Source organism: Sorex fumeus, unplaced genomic scaffold, assembly GCF_029834395.1.
Source record: "Sorex fumeus unplaced genomic scaffold, SorFum_2.1 ptg000063l, whole genome shotgun sequence".
NCBI lineage: Eukaryota > Metazoa > Chordata > Mammalia > Eulipotyphla > Soricidae > Sorex > Sorex fumeus.
The window spans coordinates 76,219,385-76,237,505 of record NW_026606120.1 but is presented as its reverse complement, the minus strand read 5'-3'; the positions used below and the strand labels follow the sequence as shown (position 1 = coordinate 76,237,505).

Sequence of the window (18,121 nt, the reverse complement as noted above, 5' to 3'; positions counted from 1 at the left end):
ACTGCCTCAGCTTCTCCACTCCAGAAAGGAGGTGACTCAGACGGAGGGGCTGGACTCCTTCACGCAGGGGCGAAAAGCCACCTCCGGCGCTGTGTCCGGCGCGGGTCTGGGCACTTTCGGGCACTGAGACCCGGTCCGCTCTCCGGGACCCTGAGACCAGACAAGGGGTTCAAAAAGCAGTCGTCGGGGCCCGCCCCGGGTTCTCCAAAGGGTTTTTAATCGGTGGGTTGGCACGCCAAGGGTTAAAAGCAGAGCGTGAAGGCGGGCTTCCGTGACGTCGCCAGCACTCCGCGACTGACCTCAGTGATTGGGGCGCGGCTCGAAGGGTACCGCCCCCTCCCTGCCTATTCCCCTGCCCCTCCCCGCTGTCACCGAGCCAGGGGCACATGATGCAACCCACCGCGGCTTTGGCCGTGTGATTGGTGGCCGCTCCCGGCGCCAGGCACAGAGATTGGGCAGAGGGACCGTGACGAAGACTAGGCCCTGCCCCTTGAAGAAGGGAGGAGAGAAAGAAGAGGGAAGGGGGGGGGGGCCCACCCGGCAGGCAGGGGGTGGGGAGGCGGGGTCCCGGCGCTGTGCTCCTAGCGCGCCAGTCCCGGGGCTGCAGGGAGCGCAGCACGCGCGGCCCGGGCCCCGGCCACCGGACGCCCTGCCGGACACAGTCCTCCCTGGAGCTTGGACCACTGCCCACCTCGGACACTGCACCGGACATTGCCCCCCGCAAGGCTGGACACTACAACGGACACTACTTCCCAGCTCCGGACATTGCTCCCTCCTTCCCCCCCCCCCCCCTCCGGGCCCTGGACGCCTTTCCCCCTCCCCCTCCGGGGGCCCAGGCACTGAGCCCCTTGCGGGTTCTAGCGAGCGACTCCTTGCACCCCAGCGCCAGACACTGCCTCCTCCGTACGCCTCCTTCTCCAGCCTCATCTTTCCCCCACCCCCTTCGGGGGTCGGAGCACCGCCACCTTCCCTGACCCCCTGCAGCTCGGCCCCGCTGCCCGCGCCCCCATCCCCCGGCTGCTCGCCCGGATGCCTCTCCCCGGGGGATTGTGGTGGCTCCTCTGCTGCCGTCGAGGGTTCACTCTTCTGCACCGGGACTACGGGGACGGCGAGCTTAGCGGGGACGGGGACGAGGACGAGGACGAGGAGACCTTTGAGCTGCGGACCCCGAGTCCAGCGGGCGGAGGGAGGGTAAGTCCCAGGGGGGTTGAAGCCTCGTCTCGCTACCACCGAGCGTCACGCCCGCTCCTGTTCAGCTGCGGGACTCGGGCCCCGCGCGCAGCGCTCCAGCACGCCCGAGACCGCGGGAGAGGGTTTTGCGGGGCGGGAGGGGGGAGCTCGGAGCCCCCCACCCCGCGGAGCTCCGGGAGCAGGCGTGCTTGGGCTGTGCCTGTGGGCCTCGCGCTGCGCGCGGGTTGCTGTCCACCTGCTGGGGCCCCGGAGGCAGGGGCGGCGTTTCGCGTGGCCCGACCTGGCCCTGCCTCTCCCTGCCCCGCCGGGCCCGCGTCCCATCCCGTCTCCTTCCGCCTCCGCCAGCGCCGAGGAATGTGGCGAGGCCGGCTGGGCGGCTCGGTCGCCTGGGTCCGCTCCGCTCCCAGTTCGTGAGCGCCGAGCGCAGGTGCCAGATGCGGGAGCTCCCGCCGCAGGGACCTGGGCGAGGGGGAGAAGGCATCCTCGCTTTGGGGTTGGGGGCGAGGACACGGAGAGGGAGCTGGGGGCCACAGCTCTTCGAGGGCTTCTCGTCTTTGACCTGCTGCGCAGGACCCAGCTCTCCACCCGCCCTGGTGAGGCTCCTGGGCAGACTTGAAGGGGGGTGTGGAGAGACACGATCCCGGTGTGGTCGGTTCTCCCGGTGGGGAAACTGAGGCTGGGCTGGTGCAGGAGGCTTCGGTCCCCTGACATCCCCCTCTGGTGCTTCTGCACCCCCATCCAGAAGCTCTGTGAGGCGGCCTGGGTCAGGCTCCCCTCCCCCGCTCAGGGGTCCGCAGCAGGCCTGGTGGCTCCGTGCCCGGGTGGGGCAGGCTGCGCGCTGGGGCCGGAGCCAGCACCTGGCGGAGGCGGAGGGCGGATAAATATAGAGGGGGGGAGGGAAGGCAGCAGGGGACTGCGATTAGGGGAGGCGGTCTAGGAAAGTGGGCCACCCCCGTGGTGGTGTGGCTGAGCACCCCTTTCACACACACCCCCCCAAAGCTTGGTGGGTCTACACCCTGGGAAATCACAGGGCTCAAGAGTTCCCAAGCCTTTCTCAAGGCAGGGTCGGCTCCAAGATCCAGCCCATGGCCTCCCTCATGCTCCACCCCCCCCCTCCCCGGGAGCTTGGGACAGGTGTTCCTTGCCCCCTGTCCCCCACCCGCTCCTGGCTTTAGCTGTCTGGGTGCAGGGACCATGGCATGGTGTCCGCCTGCCCTGGCTCCTGGACTCATCTGAGGCCTTTCTCAGACCCCAGAGTACAGTTAAAGTTCCAGGGCATGGGGGGGACCCCCAGTCGTCCCCTCCCCTGGAGACTCAGCACCACTCTTCAGCCTAGCCCACACTTCCTGAGCTCAGGGAGGCCAGGGGCCCTGCTCACCTTTACTCTAAGGGGTATCGGGGGCTGGGGGACATGAGGAGCACTTGGAGAAAACCCTGCGCTGAAGGGGTCCCTCTCCCCTTCACTCACCTTGGATTTTCCCCCACCGGACCACCCTCCCACCACTGAAGGGAAGATGGGAGGGGCTGCCAAGGTTGCTCCAGGAGTTCGAGGCTGAGCTGGCATGGAACCCAGGTCTCCCGTCCCTGCCCAAGCCCTGCCTGCAGCTTCAGAGGGTAACGGAGGTGAGGGACCAGCGGGGCTTCTGAGCTCGGCTGTTAGGCAGAGAGCAGCGGAAGGGGCCAGGCCAGCGCCTTCAGCTCTCTCCACTTCAGCCACTGGGATTCCTCAGTTTCCTGCGCAGCGCAGTTCGCCGTCCGGGAGGCGGGGGCGAAAGCCACAGGCGTTCCCCTAACCCCCAGGAGGGCTCCGATTCTGAGGGCTGCCCCGCCTTCTTCCACAGGGGCCCCTGGATGTGACACTGACTCAGCCCGGGAGGGGCTCGCAGGTCTCGGACAGGTAAGCCCCGCCTCCCTCCTTGTCTTGGGATCTTGAGACGCGCAGTGGCTGGGACCCCCATCCTCGCTGTCTTCCCTAGCTCGTTGTGCAACAAGGGAGGGGCCTGACGCTGCCGGACGCTGTGGTTTGGCCAGGGTCCCGGGGGGCGGTCCTGCTGGGGGCACAGGGAGGAAGAGGGGGGGTCCAGGCTATTTCTGGTGTGAGGTCAGAATGGCCCGGCGGTTCCCACAGTCTGGGGGGAGGAGTGCCCAGCCTGGGACCAGGCGCCCCTCTCACTCTGGGGACCCTCTCTGGGGTCGCCCCTTGGAGGCGGAGTGCAGGATCAGCAGCCTCGCCCCCCCCCCCCCTCTGGCCCAGGCTGCAGAGCTGGGAGGAGACGCGCAGCCTCATCCCAGAGAAGGGGCTTCTGGAGGACGACCCGGACGTCGTTGTGAAAGGTGGGGGCCCCCTTCGTGCATTCTGGAGGACCCCAAGCCAAACCCTCCAGCTGGCGGTTTCTTCCACTGATCACTTATCCCTCCACCTCCTCCTCCAGGTTGGCTGTACCGAGAGCCCCGGGCAGGAGCTGCAAGGCCTTGGCTGCCCCCGCGCAGGGCTTGGTTCGTGCTCACGCGGGAATCCCTGGACCAATTCAGCAGCAGCGGGAAGGGGGCGCGCCACCTGGGGAGCCTCGTACTCACCAGCCTGTGTTCTGTGACCGGCCCTGAGCGCAGGCCCAAGGAGACGGGTGAGACTTCATGGGCACTCGCCTGCCCTCTGCGGTAGGGGCCCCAGCCCTCCCTCATCACCTTCTGTGGCCTCTCTTTGCCCCAGGTCTGTGGTCAGTGACCGTGTCTGGCCGGAAGCACAGCGTCCGGCTCTGCTCCCCACGCCAGGCAGAGGCTGAACGCTGGGGGGCGGCACTGCGGGAAGTGATCGCCTCCAAGGCGCCCTTGGAGACCCCCACTCAGCTGCTTCTCAGGGACATTCAGGTTTGTGAGAGGGGGCAACGGAAGCGGGAAAGAAGTGGGTGGGCGGAGGACCCAGAAACGTTCAGGGTTGAGGCAGAACCCTGCTCTCTTATCACTGCAACCCTTTCCCTGGCCTCTAGGAGAGTTGTGGCGACCCCGAGGCCGTGGCCCTCATTTACCACCGGAACCCGATTCTGAGGCACACCAATGGGGCCTTGTATGCACCCCTCCTGCCCCTGCCCTATGGCGTTAGTTCCCCAGGTGAGTGGGTACCCGAGCCTGATCCCCCATCTGGCCGGAGCCCCCAGGGTGGGAGGGAGGTGGATCAGAGAAAAAAATCTTGCGTGTTTCTTAATGGGGACCCAGGAGTTCTGGGGGGCCCACTCAGCCCCTCACCTTTCAAAGGATAAAGAGGAAACTGAAGCTGCTGGGACTGAGAGCCAGCGGGGAGGAGTGGGATTCTCATTTTTGTTCGTTTGTTTTTGTTTTGGAGTCACCCATCTGGTGATGCTCAGGGGTTACTCCTGGCTCTACATTCAGGAGTTACTCCTGGTGGTGCTTGGGGGACCATGTGGGTTGCCAGGGATGGAACCCAGGTCAGCCCCCTGCAAGGAAAGTGCCCTACCCACGGTGCTCTCTCTGGTCCAGATCTGTGGGATATTCTTAAGACCAGTTCACGACCCCTTTACAAGTGGCTGAAGATTGTGCTGGCCTCAGTCAGTCATACTCTTCCCCCAAAGGGAAGAGGGACTGGCCCAGACCCCAAACTAGAGGATTAAAGAGAGCTGGGAAAAGAACTCTGGTTTTCTGACTCCCCGCCTAGCTGGTTTTCTGGGCGCTGGTGAGGATGTTCACTGCTCAGTGACCAAATCTGCCCGGGTCTGTCCCCCTTCCTTCCTTTTGCAAAGTCCAGCCCTCTTGGCCGCCGAGGGCGGGCTTCCCCGAGGTAGGGCTGAGAGGCTGGCCCTGGGGAATCTTTGCTTTCCATCCTTCACTCAGCCTGTTCGCACCCTCCCCTCCACCCTGTCCCTTACACTCCCCCTGACCTTCCTCCGGTTCACTCCTTCCTCCCAGGGCCCGCGCTCTGGGCTCCCTCTCCAAACCGTCCCTCCGCCCCACCCTCCCGCAGGTCCCGGCTACGCGCCCTTGCGCGAGGAGGCGGTGCGGCTGTTCCTGGCGCTGCAGGCGCTGGAGGGGGCGCGGCGCCCCGGGCCCCTGATGCAGGGTGTGCTCCAGACCTGCCGAGACCTGCCTGCGCTCCGCGACGAACTCTTCCTGCAGCTGGCTAAGCAGACCTCGGGCCCCGCGGGCCCCCCTGGGCCCCCGGCCACGCGCGACCCCGCCGCCCTACGGTACTGGCAGCTCCTCACCTGCATGAGCTGCACCTTCCGGCCAGGGGGAGCCGTCCGGGGGCACCTCCTGGGGCACTTGGAGAGGTGAGAGGGGAGGGGCGGGGTTAGACCGAGGCCAGGGTGCTGTGGGGCGGGGAGGGACGCACGAGCCTTTCCAAAGAGCTTGGCGGACACCGCGCTGGGACCTAGAGAAGGGAGGGGACTTACCCAAGGTCAGGGCCGCCGCCGATCTGTAGCGCCTTTGTGGCAATTACAAAACCAGAGCCCGCTCGCAGGCGGAGGAATTGCAGAAGGGCGCCCCCTTTGGGCAGAGGATAAAGAAAAGGCAGCTTTGCCAAGGTTGGGGGGCTTTTAGGTTAGAAAGGGGAGAGCTTCCGGACAGAGAGTGCAGCGGGGAGGGCATTTATATAGCACGCGGCAGACCCAGGGTCGATCCCCAGTGCCCCTTGGGGTCTCTGAGCCCCACCAGGAGTGATTCCTGAGCACAGAGCCGGGAGTAACCCCTGCGCATCTCTCGATGTGGTCCCCAAAGAAACAAACAGAATGATGTTGGAAAGGGGAGCATGCCGAACGGGGGTAGTCGAGTTCACATGGCGCACTTGTGCAAAGGCCCTAAGTTCCATCTCTGGAACCAAAGAAATAAAGGAGGAAATAAGGGAATGTGGCTGGTTTTGAAAGGCAAGATGTGGGGAAGCTGGGAGGGGCGGTTCCGATTCAGGAGAGGCTGCAGGGATCTAGGTAACTTCAGCTTTTTAGGAGAGCAGGTGGCTGCCTTAAACAGGAGTTGGAGGGGAGAGAATAGTCGGGAAAAATATATATATACATATATAAAGCAAGAAGGCGAGTGTGGGGGTGGGGAGAGGGCGAGCGGGGTAGCGTTGTGGGAGCGCTGAGCCTCGGATTCTGTCTGACCAAGGACGGAGCAGGCGCTCCCGGACTCGGAACTGGCCGAATACGCGCGCTTCATCCGGAAGGCGCTGGGCAGGACGCGCGGCCGGGAGCTGGTGCCGTCGCTGGCGGAGATTTCCGCGCTGAGCCGCCGGCAGGAGCTGCTGTGCACGGTGCACTGTCCGGGGGCCGGCGCCTGCCCTGTGGCCATAGACTCCCACACCACAGCGGGGGAGGTGAGAGAAACCCGCAGCTCCCAGTTCCCCCGAGAGTGCGCCCCCCCCCCCCACGTCCCTTCTCTCCATTCGGAGATTGGACGTCTAGGAAATGGGGGGGGGGGGAGGGTGGCCGGATGGAGAGACCCGCAATATTCCCCTAGTGGGCTCAGCCCCCGGGGAAGCACAGGAGGGTCGCCGGCGCGGTCGCTCCCACTCTCCCCCATCCCCACCCTTTCCCCTCCAGGTTGCTCGGGAGCTGGTGGGGAGGCTGGGCTTGGCCCGGAGTCGCAACGCATTTGCTCTGTACGAGCAGCGAGGGGCGCAGGAGCGAGCCCTGGCTGGGGGAACCCTCGTGGCCGACGTGCTCACCAGGTTTGAGAAGTAAATGTCCAGACCCAGCCCTGCTCCCCGTTAGTCCTTCCTGCCTCTCAGCTTCGGTCCGTCACGAAAAAAAAAAGAGTTTCTGCTGCACCTGCCGTGTGCGGCGCAGTTGTCTGGTCGCGGGTTCCCAGGGGCAGTCCTGCCCGCCTTCGGTTTGCGATCTGACTCGGCGGCCCCCAGTCCCACCGCCAAACAACAGGCCGGGCCTGTCCCCTCTGGCTCTCTCCCGGACCCCTCCCCCCCAACTTTCGCCAGTGCCCTGATGGGGAACTTGGGGACCCTCTTTGATTGGAGTACGCGTCGTTTTCTCTTCTGCAGTTTGGCTGCGGAAGACGCCGGGGTGGAAGACCCGCTGGACTCGGGCTGGAGACTGTGTCTGCGTCTCCACGGGCCTCTGCACCCAGAGGGGCTGTCCCCGCATGGTCACGAGCTGCCTTTCCTCTTTGAGCAGGTGTGGCTCCCCCCATCCCATCCCCGACCCTGGGCCCCCTCCCTTGCCCCGACGGCCCCGAGCGTCGCCTCGCGGGCGTTGGCTTCCACGCATCCCGACGTGGAGCCCACCCCGCCCCGCGGCTGACCCCCGCTGCTTTCCCTCCCACCCCCCGCAGGCTCACGCCCTGCTGCTGCGCGGCCGGCCGCCCCCACCCGACGACACGCTGCGCGCCCTGGCGGCGCTGCGCCTGCAGAGTCTGCACCGCGACTTCTCCCCGCGGGCGCCCCTGCCGCGCCTCGACTGCCTGCTGCCGCCGCCCGCGCCGCCGCGCGGGGACCCTCCCCGCCCGCTGCCCCGACCCGCGCCCTCCGCCGCCCTGCTGGCCGGGGCGATCTGGAGCCCGGGCCTGGCCAAGAGGCGGGCGGAACGGGCCCGGCGCGGCGGCGCGGGCGGCGCGGCGGACGGCGCGGCCCGCGAGGGAGCCGGGGGCGCCGGCACCGCGGCAGCCGTCCTGGGCGGCTGGAAGCGGCTCCGGGGCATGGGCCGAGCTGAGGCCATGGCTGCCTACCTGGCCCTGGCGGCGCAGTGCCCAGGGTTCGGCGCTGCTCGGTATGACGTTCTGGAGCTGAGCACGGTGAGGGGGAGAAGGGAGATGGGGACTCTGGAGGCCCAAGCCCCACACCTTTGCCCCAGAGCCACTGGCCCCGACTGAGGGTCACAGCCACCAGCTAGCTACTCAGCTCACGACCCTTGAGCCCGCTCCTCACCAAATCCCAGTCCCTGCACACAGAGGGAGGACGGTGGGTCTTAGGGAGGATCAGGACCCTGCCCCTTCATCATCACCCCACCCCGCGGCTGCCTCCCGGGAGCCCCTCCTTGCACCCTGACTCAGCCTGTTTCTCTTAGGAGCCTGATGGGGGCGCTCCACAGAAGCTCTGCCTGGGCCTGGGAGCCAAGGCCATGTCCCTCTCCCGCCCTGGTGAGACCGAGCCCATCCACAGTGTCAGCTATGGCCACGTGGCCGCCTGCCACCTAATGGGCCCCCACACCTTGGCGCTGAGGGTGGGAGAGAGCCAGCTCCTCCTCCAGAGTCCCCAGGTGAGTGGGAAGGGGCCGGAGGGCTGAAGGAGGAGGAGGGGGAGGATCAGCCAAGAAACCTGTCAGGGGCCAGACTGATAGTACAGCGTGTCGGGTGCTTGCCTTGCGTGAGGCCCACCTGCCTGGGGCTTGATTCCCACCATCCCATATGATCCCCTGAGCTTGCCAGGAGTGAGCCCTGAGTGCAGAGCCAGGAGCCAGCCCTGAGCACCACTGGGTGTGGAAAAAAAAAAAAACACCATTTCGGGGCTGGAGTGATAGCTCAGTGGGTAGGGCATTTGCCTTGCACACCGCCGACCCAGGTTCGATTCCCAGCATCCCACATGGTCCCCCGCCAGGAGCAATTCCTCAGTGCAGAACCAGGAGTAACCCCTGCGCATCGCTGGGTGTGACCCAAAAAGCAAAAAAATAAAAAAATAAAATAAACCTTGAATCGGGGCCAGTTCCTGGGGACCCCACCAGGTTCAAAGCTAGGCTCTGAGAGTTTCCATGAGAGCTGGGGAATCAAGACACCACAGCAAAGTAGCGCTGGGCAGGATGGACGGTCGGGAAAGGATATTCAGAGGGTGACAGCTGAGCTAGCCATGGGGAAGATGTGGGCAAAGGGCATTCCTGGTAGAGGGAGCTGTGAGCGCCAGGGCTCTGAGATGAGAATAAACTTGGCGGAACAGAAAGAAGAGAGTGTGACTGGCACTGAGCAAGCTGGGGGAGGTGGTGCTGAGAAGGGGCAGCAGTCAGGCCTCGGGAAGGAGTCTGACACCAGCGAGTGGAGGATGAGATGAGAAGCCCATGGCCCCTGATGCCCTCTGACCTCTGCCCTCTGCTCCCCCCCCTCAGGTGGGAGAGATCATGCAGCTGGTGAATGCCTACTTGGCCAACCTCTCGCCCGAGAGGCCTCGCAGCGGCTCTTCTCCATGCCAAGATCCGTCAGACACCTCTCCTCCCAGCCAGCGCCCGGGCCTGGACGCGCCCCAGGGACAGTCTGGCTGTTTGGGGCAGCTGCAGGACTCAGCCTGCCAAGAGGTCACGACCTCTTCCTGCCTGGGGCCTGGACTTGGACCGCTCTGAGATTGGAGGGAACTATGGACACATTTGGCCCTGCAGGGACAGGGCGCACCCCACACCCCACGGCTGCAATGGATGCAGACAATTTTCTAGTTTGTGTCTTAATTTATTTGTAGAAGAGAAAGCAACAACGACGAGAAAAATCCTTATTTACACAAGTCCTTCCTGTGGGAGTGTTGTCAGTGGGACAAGTTGGAGCCCCACAGCTCTGCGCTCCACCCCGGGGGACACCCACGCAGCCACAGCAGCCGCACTCGAGGGGAGTCAGGACACACTGGGCCCCACCCTCCTTGACCTTCTGGATTTAACCCCCTCCTGGCCTGTGTGCTGCTGTTGGGGAGGTGGGTGGGGCAGGCAAGCAGGCAGGCTAGAAGTTGGCAATCACCCGCCTTTCTCCCTGGGGTGGCAGAGGTGGCCTCCTGGCGTCCCTGAGGCCAGAGCAGTGAGTCACTCAGACAGACACTACCCAGTTCCTGCCCTGCTGGTCCGCTCTGGGCCCTGATTGGCTGCACCTTTGGTGTGCCGACTGCCTGGGACCTGGAGTGGGCACGGGCCCAAGACTGTCTCGGGTATAGATAAAAGAGTTTATCAAGCAAGATTCAACCCTACAGAGTCCTGCCCATCAGCAGTGCTGAATTGGGTTGAGTTCCTGAATTCTAGGGGCCTGGGAATCCAGAGTTTCAGCATTCCTGAGCTGCTCAGGATGTGGCCAGTTCCTCCGAGCTCCCACCCCCACCCCCAGCCTCTGTCCTGGGTGGATACATCCAGGGCACCCCAGAGCCCTGATCCTTCCTAGGCCAGACACTTAGCTACTTGTGGGAGAGCAACTGTCAGTGACCATGTGGAATGTGGACAGTAGGGCTAGACCTGGTCAGCCAGCCCACCCTGATTCCAGGCAAGAGACCCTAAGAGATGGCAAGGTAAGCTAGCAGGAACCATAAACCTGGAAATGGGGTGGGAGGTACACATGGAGATGGCTTCAGCATCCCCATATCCACACACCAAGTGCTGACACTATTCACAACAGAAAAATTTTGTATTTTGTTTAAAATTTATTGGAGCTACACAAGCATATCTCAGGCAAGGCATGGAAGGGACGAAGCAAGCCCAGGACCTGGGCTGGAACCGAGGCGAGAGAGGTGACTGGGGTGGAGAAGCTGAGTGAGAGGAACAGGCATGAAGTGGCTGTGCTTCCTGTCTAGCAGGGCTTGTGGGGATGGGGGAACTCACTGTCCCTGGGTGCCCCAGGAGATATAGTCCGGCCGCGTGGCTGCATGGTACTCATCGATGAGCTCCTGCACCACTTCCCTGGACCTGTCCAGCTCGTCGAAGTTCTCCTTGAAGATGTCCTCCTTGCGAAACTGCTTTAGGAAGGCCTCCCGCTTCCGCAGTTTGTCATACTGCTGGCAGGAGCTTTCGAAGAGCTGCAAGAAATGGAAATGTCAGGGCCCGGAGCCATAGCCCATTAGGGAGGGTGCTTGCCTTTGCCTTGCATGAGTGGCTGACCCGGGTTCGATGCCCGGCATCCCATATGGTCCCCTGAGCACTGCCAGGAGTAATTCTGAGTGCAGAGCCAGGACTAACCCCTGAACATTCTCAGGTGTAGCCCAGAAAACAACAACAACAACTAAAAGTTTAATGTCCAGGATGGAGGGTCCCAGGCCCTGGCACAGGGGAGAATGAGGCAGGTGGCTAGTGGCAGGGTGACCAAAAGAAGCAGGAGGCTCACCGAGGAGATGCTGGTGTGGTTGGCCATCATGAGCCCGCTGACCCGATGGGCTGATGGCAGGTATGGAGACTTCCTGGACAGGGCCACCTGGATGCTGGCGGGGCCCCAGGGGATGAAGTTGGCCAGCTTCCTTTCCCGGATCCTCTGCAGGCTCTTGTGGACCTGGTTGGATACAGCTGTGATGGGGGCGGCCTCTCCTCTACCCACAGGGCCTGAGTAGGAGTGAATGGAGGGGTCCCATACCTGGGTGGGGTCCACCTCGCCCTGGATGATGTTCAGAATGGCGATGTAGCAGTGGTTGGTCTGGCGGTCCCGGCCTGTGGACACCATCACGTTCTTGGGCTGTAGCAGCCGCCTCATGACATCCAGGACTGTGGTCTTCCGCACGCTGGCCACCTGAGGGAGAGCAGGCCACAGGGCCCTGCCAGCCCTCAGGACACCAACCAAAGCAGTGTTGGCAACCCCTGGCCCCCCTCAGAATCAGGGTGGTGAGTGTGTGTGTGTGTGTGGGGGGTGTCACCGGGTGAGTATCAGTGAATAGTCTGGGTCTGTGCTGAGTGGCGGGGAGTCTCAGTCCTTCTCTGCTCAGCATCCAAGCATCCGCAGCCCCAGCTAGTCCCCGCCCCGCAGGGCACCACAGGCAGAGCCCAGAGGAGCAGCTGGCCGGGAGCCGGTTGGTGCCCATCCCTGTCCCTGAGTGCAGAGCCTGGTGGCCAGCAGGGAGGAGGAAAAGGCTCAGGGCCCGCGGGGGGTGGCTCTCACCGACTGGTCTGTGGTGAGGGGAGTGTAGCCGGTCATGAGGAAGTGGAGGCGCGGCGTGGGGATGAGCGAGGCGATGAGGCCGATGAGGTCGTTGTTCATGTAGCCAGGGTAGCGCAGGGTGGTGGTGCTGGCCGACATGATGGTGGACACCTGGGGGTTTGGGGGGAGTGTCATGGGCCTGAGCTGGCACAGTGGCAAGGAGGGGTTTGAGTGTGATGGCGCCTGCACGTGGGGCTCACCAGCTGGTTGATCTGCGAGAAGGACGGGTTCTGGATGTGCAGGCGGTCAGTGGCGATCCTGTTCAGGGCTGTGTTGTCCAGCACCACCTAGGGGAACAGCATATTTTTAGGAAGGGGTGGCAGTGGTTGAAGCAATAGTACAGTGAGTAGGGCATTTGCTTTGCATACGGCCGACATGGGTTCGATTCCCAGCATCCCATATGGTCCCCCGAGCACCACCAAGAGTAATTCCTAAGTGTATGAGCCAGGAGCAGCCACTGTGCATCGCTGGGTGTGACCCAAAAAAGCAAAAAAAAAAAAAAAAAGGGGGGGTGGCAAAGAAATAGGTATATTAGCTTAGCCCCCCCCTCCCCAGTTCCCAAACTGGAAGATATATTCATTTCCAAGGAAAGTCTTGTCTCCAGAACACTGTGAGACACTTTGCTATTATCTGGCATATAAGGGTGGGCCCATTCCATGCCCCTTCCCTGTCCTGTCCCCCTCCCCGAATCCTGTCTTTCTCTCTTCCACATGCATCTGGGTCTCTGAACACCAGACAGTCAAGTGGGCATGATCTCCCCCTCACCTGGACCTCCCTCCAGGGGAGGGAGATCCACATTAACTGTTAAACATAAAGCTAGAGTCCCAGTCTGAAAATGTGTGCCCAGGAATTTGACCTTGCTGGGGTGGCTAGAGAAGGTTGTGGCAAGAGTCAGCCCTGAGGCTGGGAGCAGAAGCATGAGGAAGCATTAAGTAGACCCAGCAGGGCCTGAGCAGGGCCATCGCTCTTTCAAGTCTCACTGACGCAAGGGCCTCGCAGCCACTTGCCAATTGCGTGTCTCATCTGTGGGACCACTGGGACCAGCCCTGTGGCCCTGTGGCACCTGGCTTCTCTGGATGCGGCGTGTATGCGCGCTGGTTTGGGGAGGTTGGCCGCAGCCTCCACTCCCTCCCCCAGCCTCTGGTGCTCACCACACAGTCCGCGTTCTGGGTCAGCCTCTTGAGCGTGAGCAGCGAGTTGTAGGGCTGGACCACCACATCGCTCATCTCGTCCAGGTTGGGAAACACCGAGTAGGTCTGGACCAGCTTCTTAGGGTACCTGGGTAGGGGCAGGCATACACTGAATTGGAAGGAACCCATCAGAGTCCATCTCTCAAGAGGTCATTTCCTTTCCCACTGCCACCTAGTTCTTGAATCAAGGCCATGAAGATGGAGTTTTTGGTCCCCAGGAAACCAGAAAGGGTCAGCCTCTAGCTCCAGGTCCTGAAGATACCCCCTCCCCTACAGCTTTTCCCTCTGGAGTCCCCCAGAGCCAGGATCCCTTCCTACCTACACCCCAAAGGGGAGAGTGGTAGGCCTTTCACTCGGAGAGAGAGAAAGGGAACAGGCCAGTGGCCTCTCCCTCATGCAGGCTTACCGGTCATTCAGTCGCTCCAGGAGGTAGGAGCCCAGGCCAGAGCCTGTCCCCCCAGCGATGGAGTGACACAGCACGAAGCCCTGCAATGGGGGGGAACCCAGAGGCAATCTCCAGGGAGGGGGGCAGGCTACAGGCTTGTCTCAGTGCCCCGGCCCTAGGCCCAACACACTCATGGCTGCAGGCTTCCTCGTTCCATCCCGGGCTCCTCGGGAAGGAAATCTCCCGCCTGCGGAGCTAATGCCAGCCAGATTAGGACCTTCACCAGGGCACGGCTCGCCCTTATTTACATCTCCATGTTCCATATGATGCTCATTAAAATGGTTAATGAGCCCCCAGCCCATGATGCCATCTGTTCAGCCCCCTCTAACCTCTCTGCCAGCTTTTTCCAGCCTCCCACCCCCTCCCTGGCCCCTCCAGTGAAGTGGAACAGACCCTCACCTCTAGGCTGTCACTTCCATCCGCTTCTCGGTCTATGATGTCAAAAATGTCTTCATGAATTTTCTCTCCCTGTGGTTCGAGACAGGGGAAGGAGGGGCCAGGAGAAGGTACTGTCTTCTGACACCCCCCCCCCAAAAAAAAAAAACGCTACCCAGAGACTAGGCCTGCCCACACCCTCTTGGTATTTTGCAAATGATTTGCATAAACGTTGAATCAACCTCACCTAAGCCAACCCTCTTGGCAGGGGATCTATTAAGTCTTTTTTTTTTTAATTGTTAATCTGGTCCTGCCAACTCCCCAGGCTGTTTGCCCCGAGGGAGGGAACATCAAAGGTCTCCAGGGCAGCCTCTCTACCTGGGAGAATCCACTGGCCCAGTTGTTGCCGGCTCCTCCTCCGTGCTCTGACAGGTAGATGTTCTCGGGGTTGTAGAGCTTGGCATAGGGCGAGTTGAGGATGGAGTGGATCACCCGGGGCTCCAGGTCCAGCAGCACCGCCCTGGGAATGTAGTGCTCATCGTCTGCCTGTGGAGCCGAGGCCAGAGGTCGCCCATCAGTGAGGCCAGCGCAGGGCTGCCGGCTCCCTGCCCTCCCTCCTCCAGCTCTCGCCCTGACCCCTCTGCCCAAGCCCAGCAGCCGGCAGCCAGGCCGCTGCCCTGCCCTTCCTGTGCCCCTGGGCCACTAGCGGCGCTGGGGGCACCTGGTAGAAAAAGACGTCCTTGCGGTCAGTGCCCTCGGTGGCGAACTCCTCGACGATGCCCTCGGGGCTAATGCCATGCTCGGCGCACAGTTGTTTCCAGAACTCGAACCCAACTGGGGGGAGGGGGATGGGAGCGGAGAGAGGAGATGGAGACACCTGGGTCTGCTAGAGCCTTAAAGTCTCGTGAGCTCAGGGTCGGGCTCAGCAGCTGTCACACTCAGTGAGTCGTCACGACCCAGGGCTGGAGAAGCGGCGCTCTTTGGGGTTCGGACCATCATGCGCAGGAGGGTTGGGGTGGGGGGTGGGGGTGTCGTTTCATGGGAGGAAAAGGGGGAAAGGCGGGTGCTCGCTCGCTCACTCTGGTTGCCGCACTGGCCCAGCTGCAGGGTGATGATCTCCCGGGGCATCGCTCCTCGGACGTGGGCGCCCCAGTCCCGCCGGGCGGGAGTCACGGCACAGACGAACGCCTGGCAGCCGGCTGCGCAGGACGCGGGGAGCGCTCGCTCCGTTTGACGCGTGTGCTCCGTCTGCGCGTGTGCAGTGAGGGCCTCCCCTCGGCCGGCAGGCCCGGGAGCCCAACCCGGGCATCCTTCTCCCCTAAAGTAGGCGCATCTGGAGCTCGGCACAGGCGCAGAGGGAGGCCACGCCCCCGCCCGCCGCCCGCTGCCCCCCGCCCCGCGCAGGCGCGCCCGTTCGGTCCAGACCCGGGAGTGCGGGAAGGGGCGGGCTGCGGCGAACCAGGTGCCCGCGTCAGCGCTCACCCCAGAGGCCATCAGTGCGCCGCGCTCCGCTGGAGAGAAGGGAGGGGTCTGCCACCTGGCCTCCCCCTAGATGTTCACATCTTAGTGGAATCGACACCATAAACCAGTTTTTAATTTTTTTTTAAAGTGTATCCTGTTGTGGCATAGAGCACATTCAAGTCGTTCTGCAACTGTCACCAACACCCGTCTCCAGAATTTGTTCATCTTTCTAAATTGAGTCTGTTCCCGCTAAGGAGTAGCTCTCCACCCTCCATCCATCACCGTTCTTTCTGGCCCCACGAAACTGACTACATCAGCTACCTTGTATTTATTCTTCGGAGTCTGGCTCATTTCATTTAACATCCCGTTCTCAAGATTTCTCCATGAAGAAGCCTGTGTTACAATGCCCTCCCTTTTAAAAACTGGATAATAAGTCATTGTGCCCGTAAACCACATTTTAAATTATTTGATTCATTAGTAGATGAATAATGGGCTTGCTTGCTTTTATTGGCATTTTAGAATTAAGCTGCTATGAGCATGGGTATGCAAGTATCAGTTCCAGTCTCTGCTCTCATTACTTTTCTGGAGGGGTGGGTCACATCTGGTGGTGTTCAGGGATAACTCCTGGCTCTGTGCTCAGGGATCACTTCTCTCTAGGCTTTGGAGAACTATATGGGATGCTGGGGATTGAACCCAGGTCGATCATATGTAAGGTCGCATGTAACCTTGCAGACTATACTATCTCTGGCCCCTCTGATCTCAATACTTTCAAGTACACACCCATAATTAAAATTGTTGGATAATGTGCAATTCTACATTTAATGTTTTTTTGGCGGTGGGACTTGGAGCCATACCTGGTGGAGCTCAAGGCCTTCTCTTGACTCTGGGCTCAGGGATCACTCCTAGCAATGCTCTGGGAGGAGGGGGGGAATATGTGGTGACGAGGATCAAACCCAATTTGGTTACACGCAAGGCAAGTTCTCTACCTGGTGTACTTGGTACTTTATTTTCTTAGATTAATGGCCATCATAATCAGTGTAAAGTGGTATCTCATTGTGGTTTCTATATTTTAATTTCAAAATATTTAAGACTACTAGTAGGACTTTGTAATTTTACTATTTTTTTTTAGTTTCGAAATTTTATATAAATGGTGTCAGAATGTTGTATCCTTTGGTAACTTCAGTTTTTCAACTTACAGTAGATTTTTGTGACTTAGCCATGTTGGTACATGTAGATTAATTTCATGTCTCTTAACTGCTTCATTTCACTGGCTGAATAAAACTAGTTTATTCCATTTCCCCATGGGGCAACTAGATTATTTCCACTTTGTTCCTGCTATACCCAAGGAGAATAAGGCTTGTCTGCTTGTGGATAGAAAGCAAAATATCAAAGGACAGTATTTCTACCAGAGATGAATACAGCTTGAATCTCACTAGGTTTTGAAGATTTTCCTCTAGTTATTTGTACCATTTTACATTCTTCCCAGCAATATAATTCTCATTTACCTACACAGTATCTACATGTGGGTTATCAGTTGTTGGTTTTTGTCAGTCCTGTGGAAGCCTAATGGGATCTCACAGTTGTGAGGCAGTGATCAATGTTCCTTGGTTACTGCTCTCCTGGTACTGCCTATTCATAACCGTTACCTCTTTTACAGTAGGCTGTTTCTCTTAGAGAATTTAAGATATTCTACAATTTTGTTTTCTTTTTGGGTCATACCCTGCGATGCACAGGGGTTATTACTGGCTTTGCATTAAAGAATTACTCCTGGCAATGCTCAGGGGACCAAATGGGATGCTGAGAATCGAACCTGGGTCGGCCGCGTGCAAAGCAAACACCCTACCCACTGTACTAATTGCTCCAGCCCCAGACACCCTACAGATTTGTTTCTTGGTAGTAAGTTGTAAATGCTGTCTTTTTTGGGGGTCTTCTTTCATGATTTTATGTTTTGCCATTGCCTCTTATTGGGGGAGGATGGGGGTTGGGCCACACCTGGTGGTGCTCAGGACTTACTCCTGGCTCTGTACTCAAGACTCAGGCATCACTCATGGCAGTTATGTGTGGAACCATATGTGGTGCCATAATCAGTGTCAGCCTCTGGCTCCCATGTCTGTTTTTGAAGTGGGGGCACTCCTGGTGGTGCTTGAGGGTCCTGTGGTACTTGGGGATCAAACCTGGGGGCTCCGGCAAACATAGCCCACATTCTGCTCCAACCTGCAAGCCAGGGCCCAGGTTCCCTGCCATTGTGTCTTTTGTTTGATTTGGCCTTTTTTTGGGTCACACCTGGCGATGCTCAGGGGTTACTCCTGGCTCTGCACTCAGGAATTAAGCCTGGTGTTGCTCTGGGGACCATATGGGATGCCGAGGATCAAACCCGGGTTGTCTGCGTGCAAGGCAGACGCCCTCCCTGCTGGACTATGGCTCTGACTCCCTTTGTATCTTTTGGCTTAGAAAAAGTTTCAATTGGAATAAAATCAGCTTCATCCTTTCTTTTATGTTTTGCACACTTCAGACCTTCTTAAGAAACTTCCTCTTCCAGTACCGTAAAGCTGTCCATTTCTGGTTTCTTCCCCAAGCCCGTGGTAGTTTTTCGTTTATTCCCTGGAGGTCTTGAGTTCATCTGGAACTAATTTGGAGGCCTGCAGGA

The 18,121-nt window shown here is 60.4% G+C and overlaps 2 protein-coding genes across 8 annotated transcripts; one reads left to right on the top strand and one right to left on the bottom strand.

Moving 5' to 3' along the window:
• The first annotated feature begins 530 nt into the window (after positions 1 to 530).
• On the top strand, positions 531 to 10,147 carry PLEKHH3 (pleckstrin homology, MyTH4 and FERM domain containing H3). 7 transcript variants are annotated; one of them, XR_008794229.1, is made up of 14 exons: positions 531 to 1,191; positions 2,701 to 2,814; positions 3,033 to 3,088; positions 3,446 to 3,525; positions 3,624 to 3,815; positions 3,902 to 4,059; positions 4,179 to 4,299; positions 5,168 to 5,474; positions 6,307 to 6,514; positions 6,741 to 6,877; positions 7,196 to 7,328; positions 7,486 to 7,919; positions 8,217 to 8,408; positions 9,246 to 9,381. XR_008794229.1 is itself a non-coding variant. In XM_056126927.1 (14 exons), exons 1-14 carry the CDS (start codon positions 1,030 to 1,032, stop codon positions 9,474 to 9,476), a joined length of 2,541 nt encoding a protein of 846 aa, XP_055982902.1. In that variant the 5' UTR covers positions 531 to 1,029; the 3' UTR covers positions 9,477 to 10,147. The 7 variants fall into 7 exon arrangements, 5 of the variants coding, with proteins under 5 accessions (XP_055982902.1, XP_055982900.1, XP_055982904.1 ...); XM_056126927.1 differs by having other exon boundaries at positions 6,741 to 6,868; positions 7,486 to 7,944; positions 9,246 to 10,147; XM_056126925.1 differs by having other exon boundaries at positions 7,486 to 7,944; positions 9,246 to 10,146.
• Positions 10,148 to 10,490: 343 nt separating this feature from the next.
• On the bottom strand, positions 10,491 to 15,379 carry LOC130035447 (tubulin gamma-2 chain). Its single transcript, XM_056127163.1, has 11 exons — positions 15,093 to 15,379; positions 14,735 to 14,847; positions 14,392 to 14,559; positions 14,038 to 14,106; positions 13,600 to 13,679; positions 13,155 to 13,281; positions 12,204 to 12,290; positions 11,965 to 12,114; positions 11,446 to 11,598; positions 11,203 to 11,364; positions 10,491 to 10,897 (listed from the first exon to the last, which is right to left on the bottom strand). The coding sequence occupies exons 1-11, from the start codon at positions 15,139 to 15,141 to the stop codon at positions 10,700 to 10,702; spliced, it is 1,356 nt and encodes a 451-aa protein (XP_055983138.1). The 5' UTR covers positions 15,142 to 15,379; the 3' UTR covers positions 10,491 to 10,699.
• Positions 15,380 to 18,121: the final 2,742 nt, after the last annotated feature.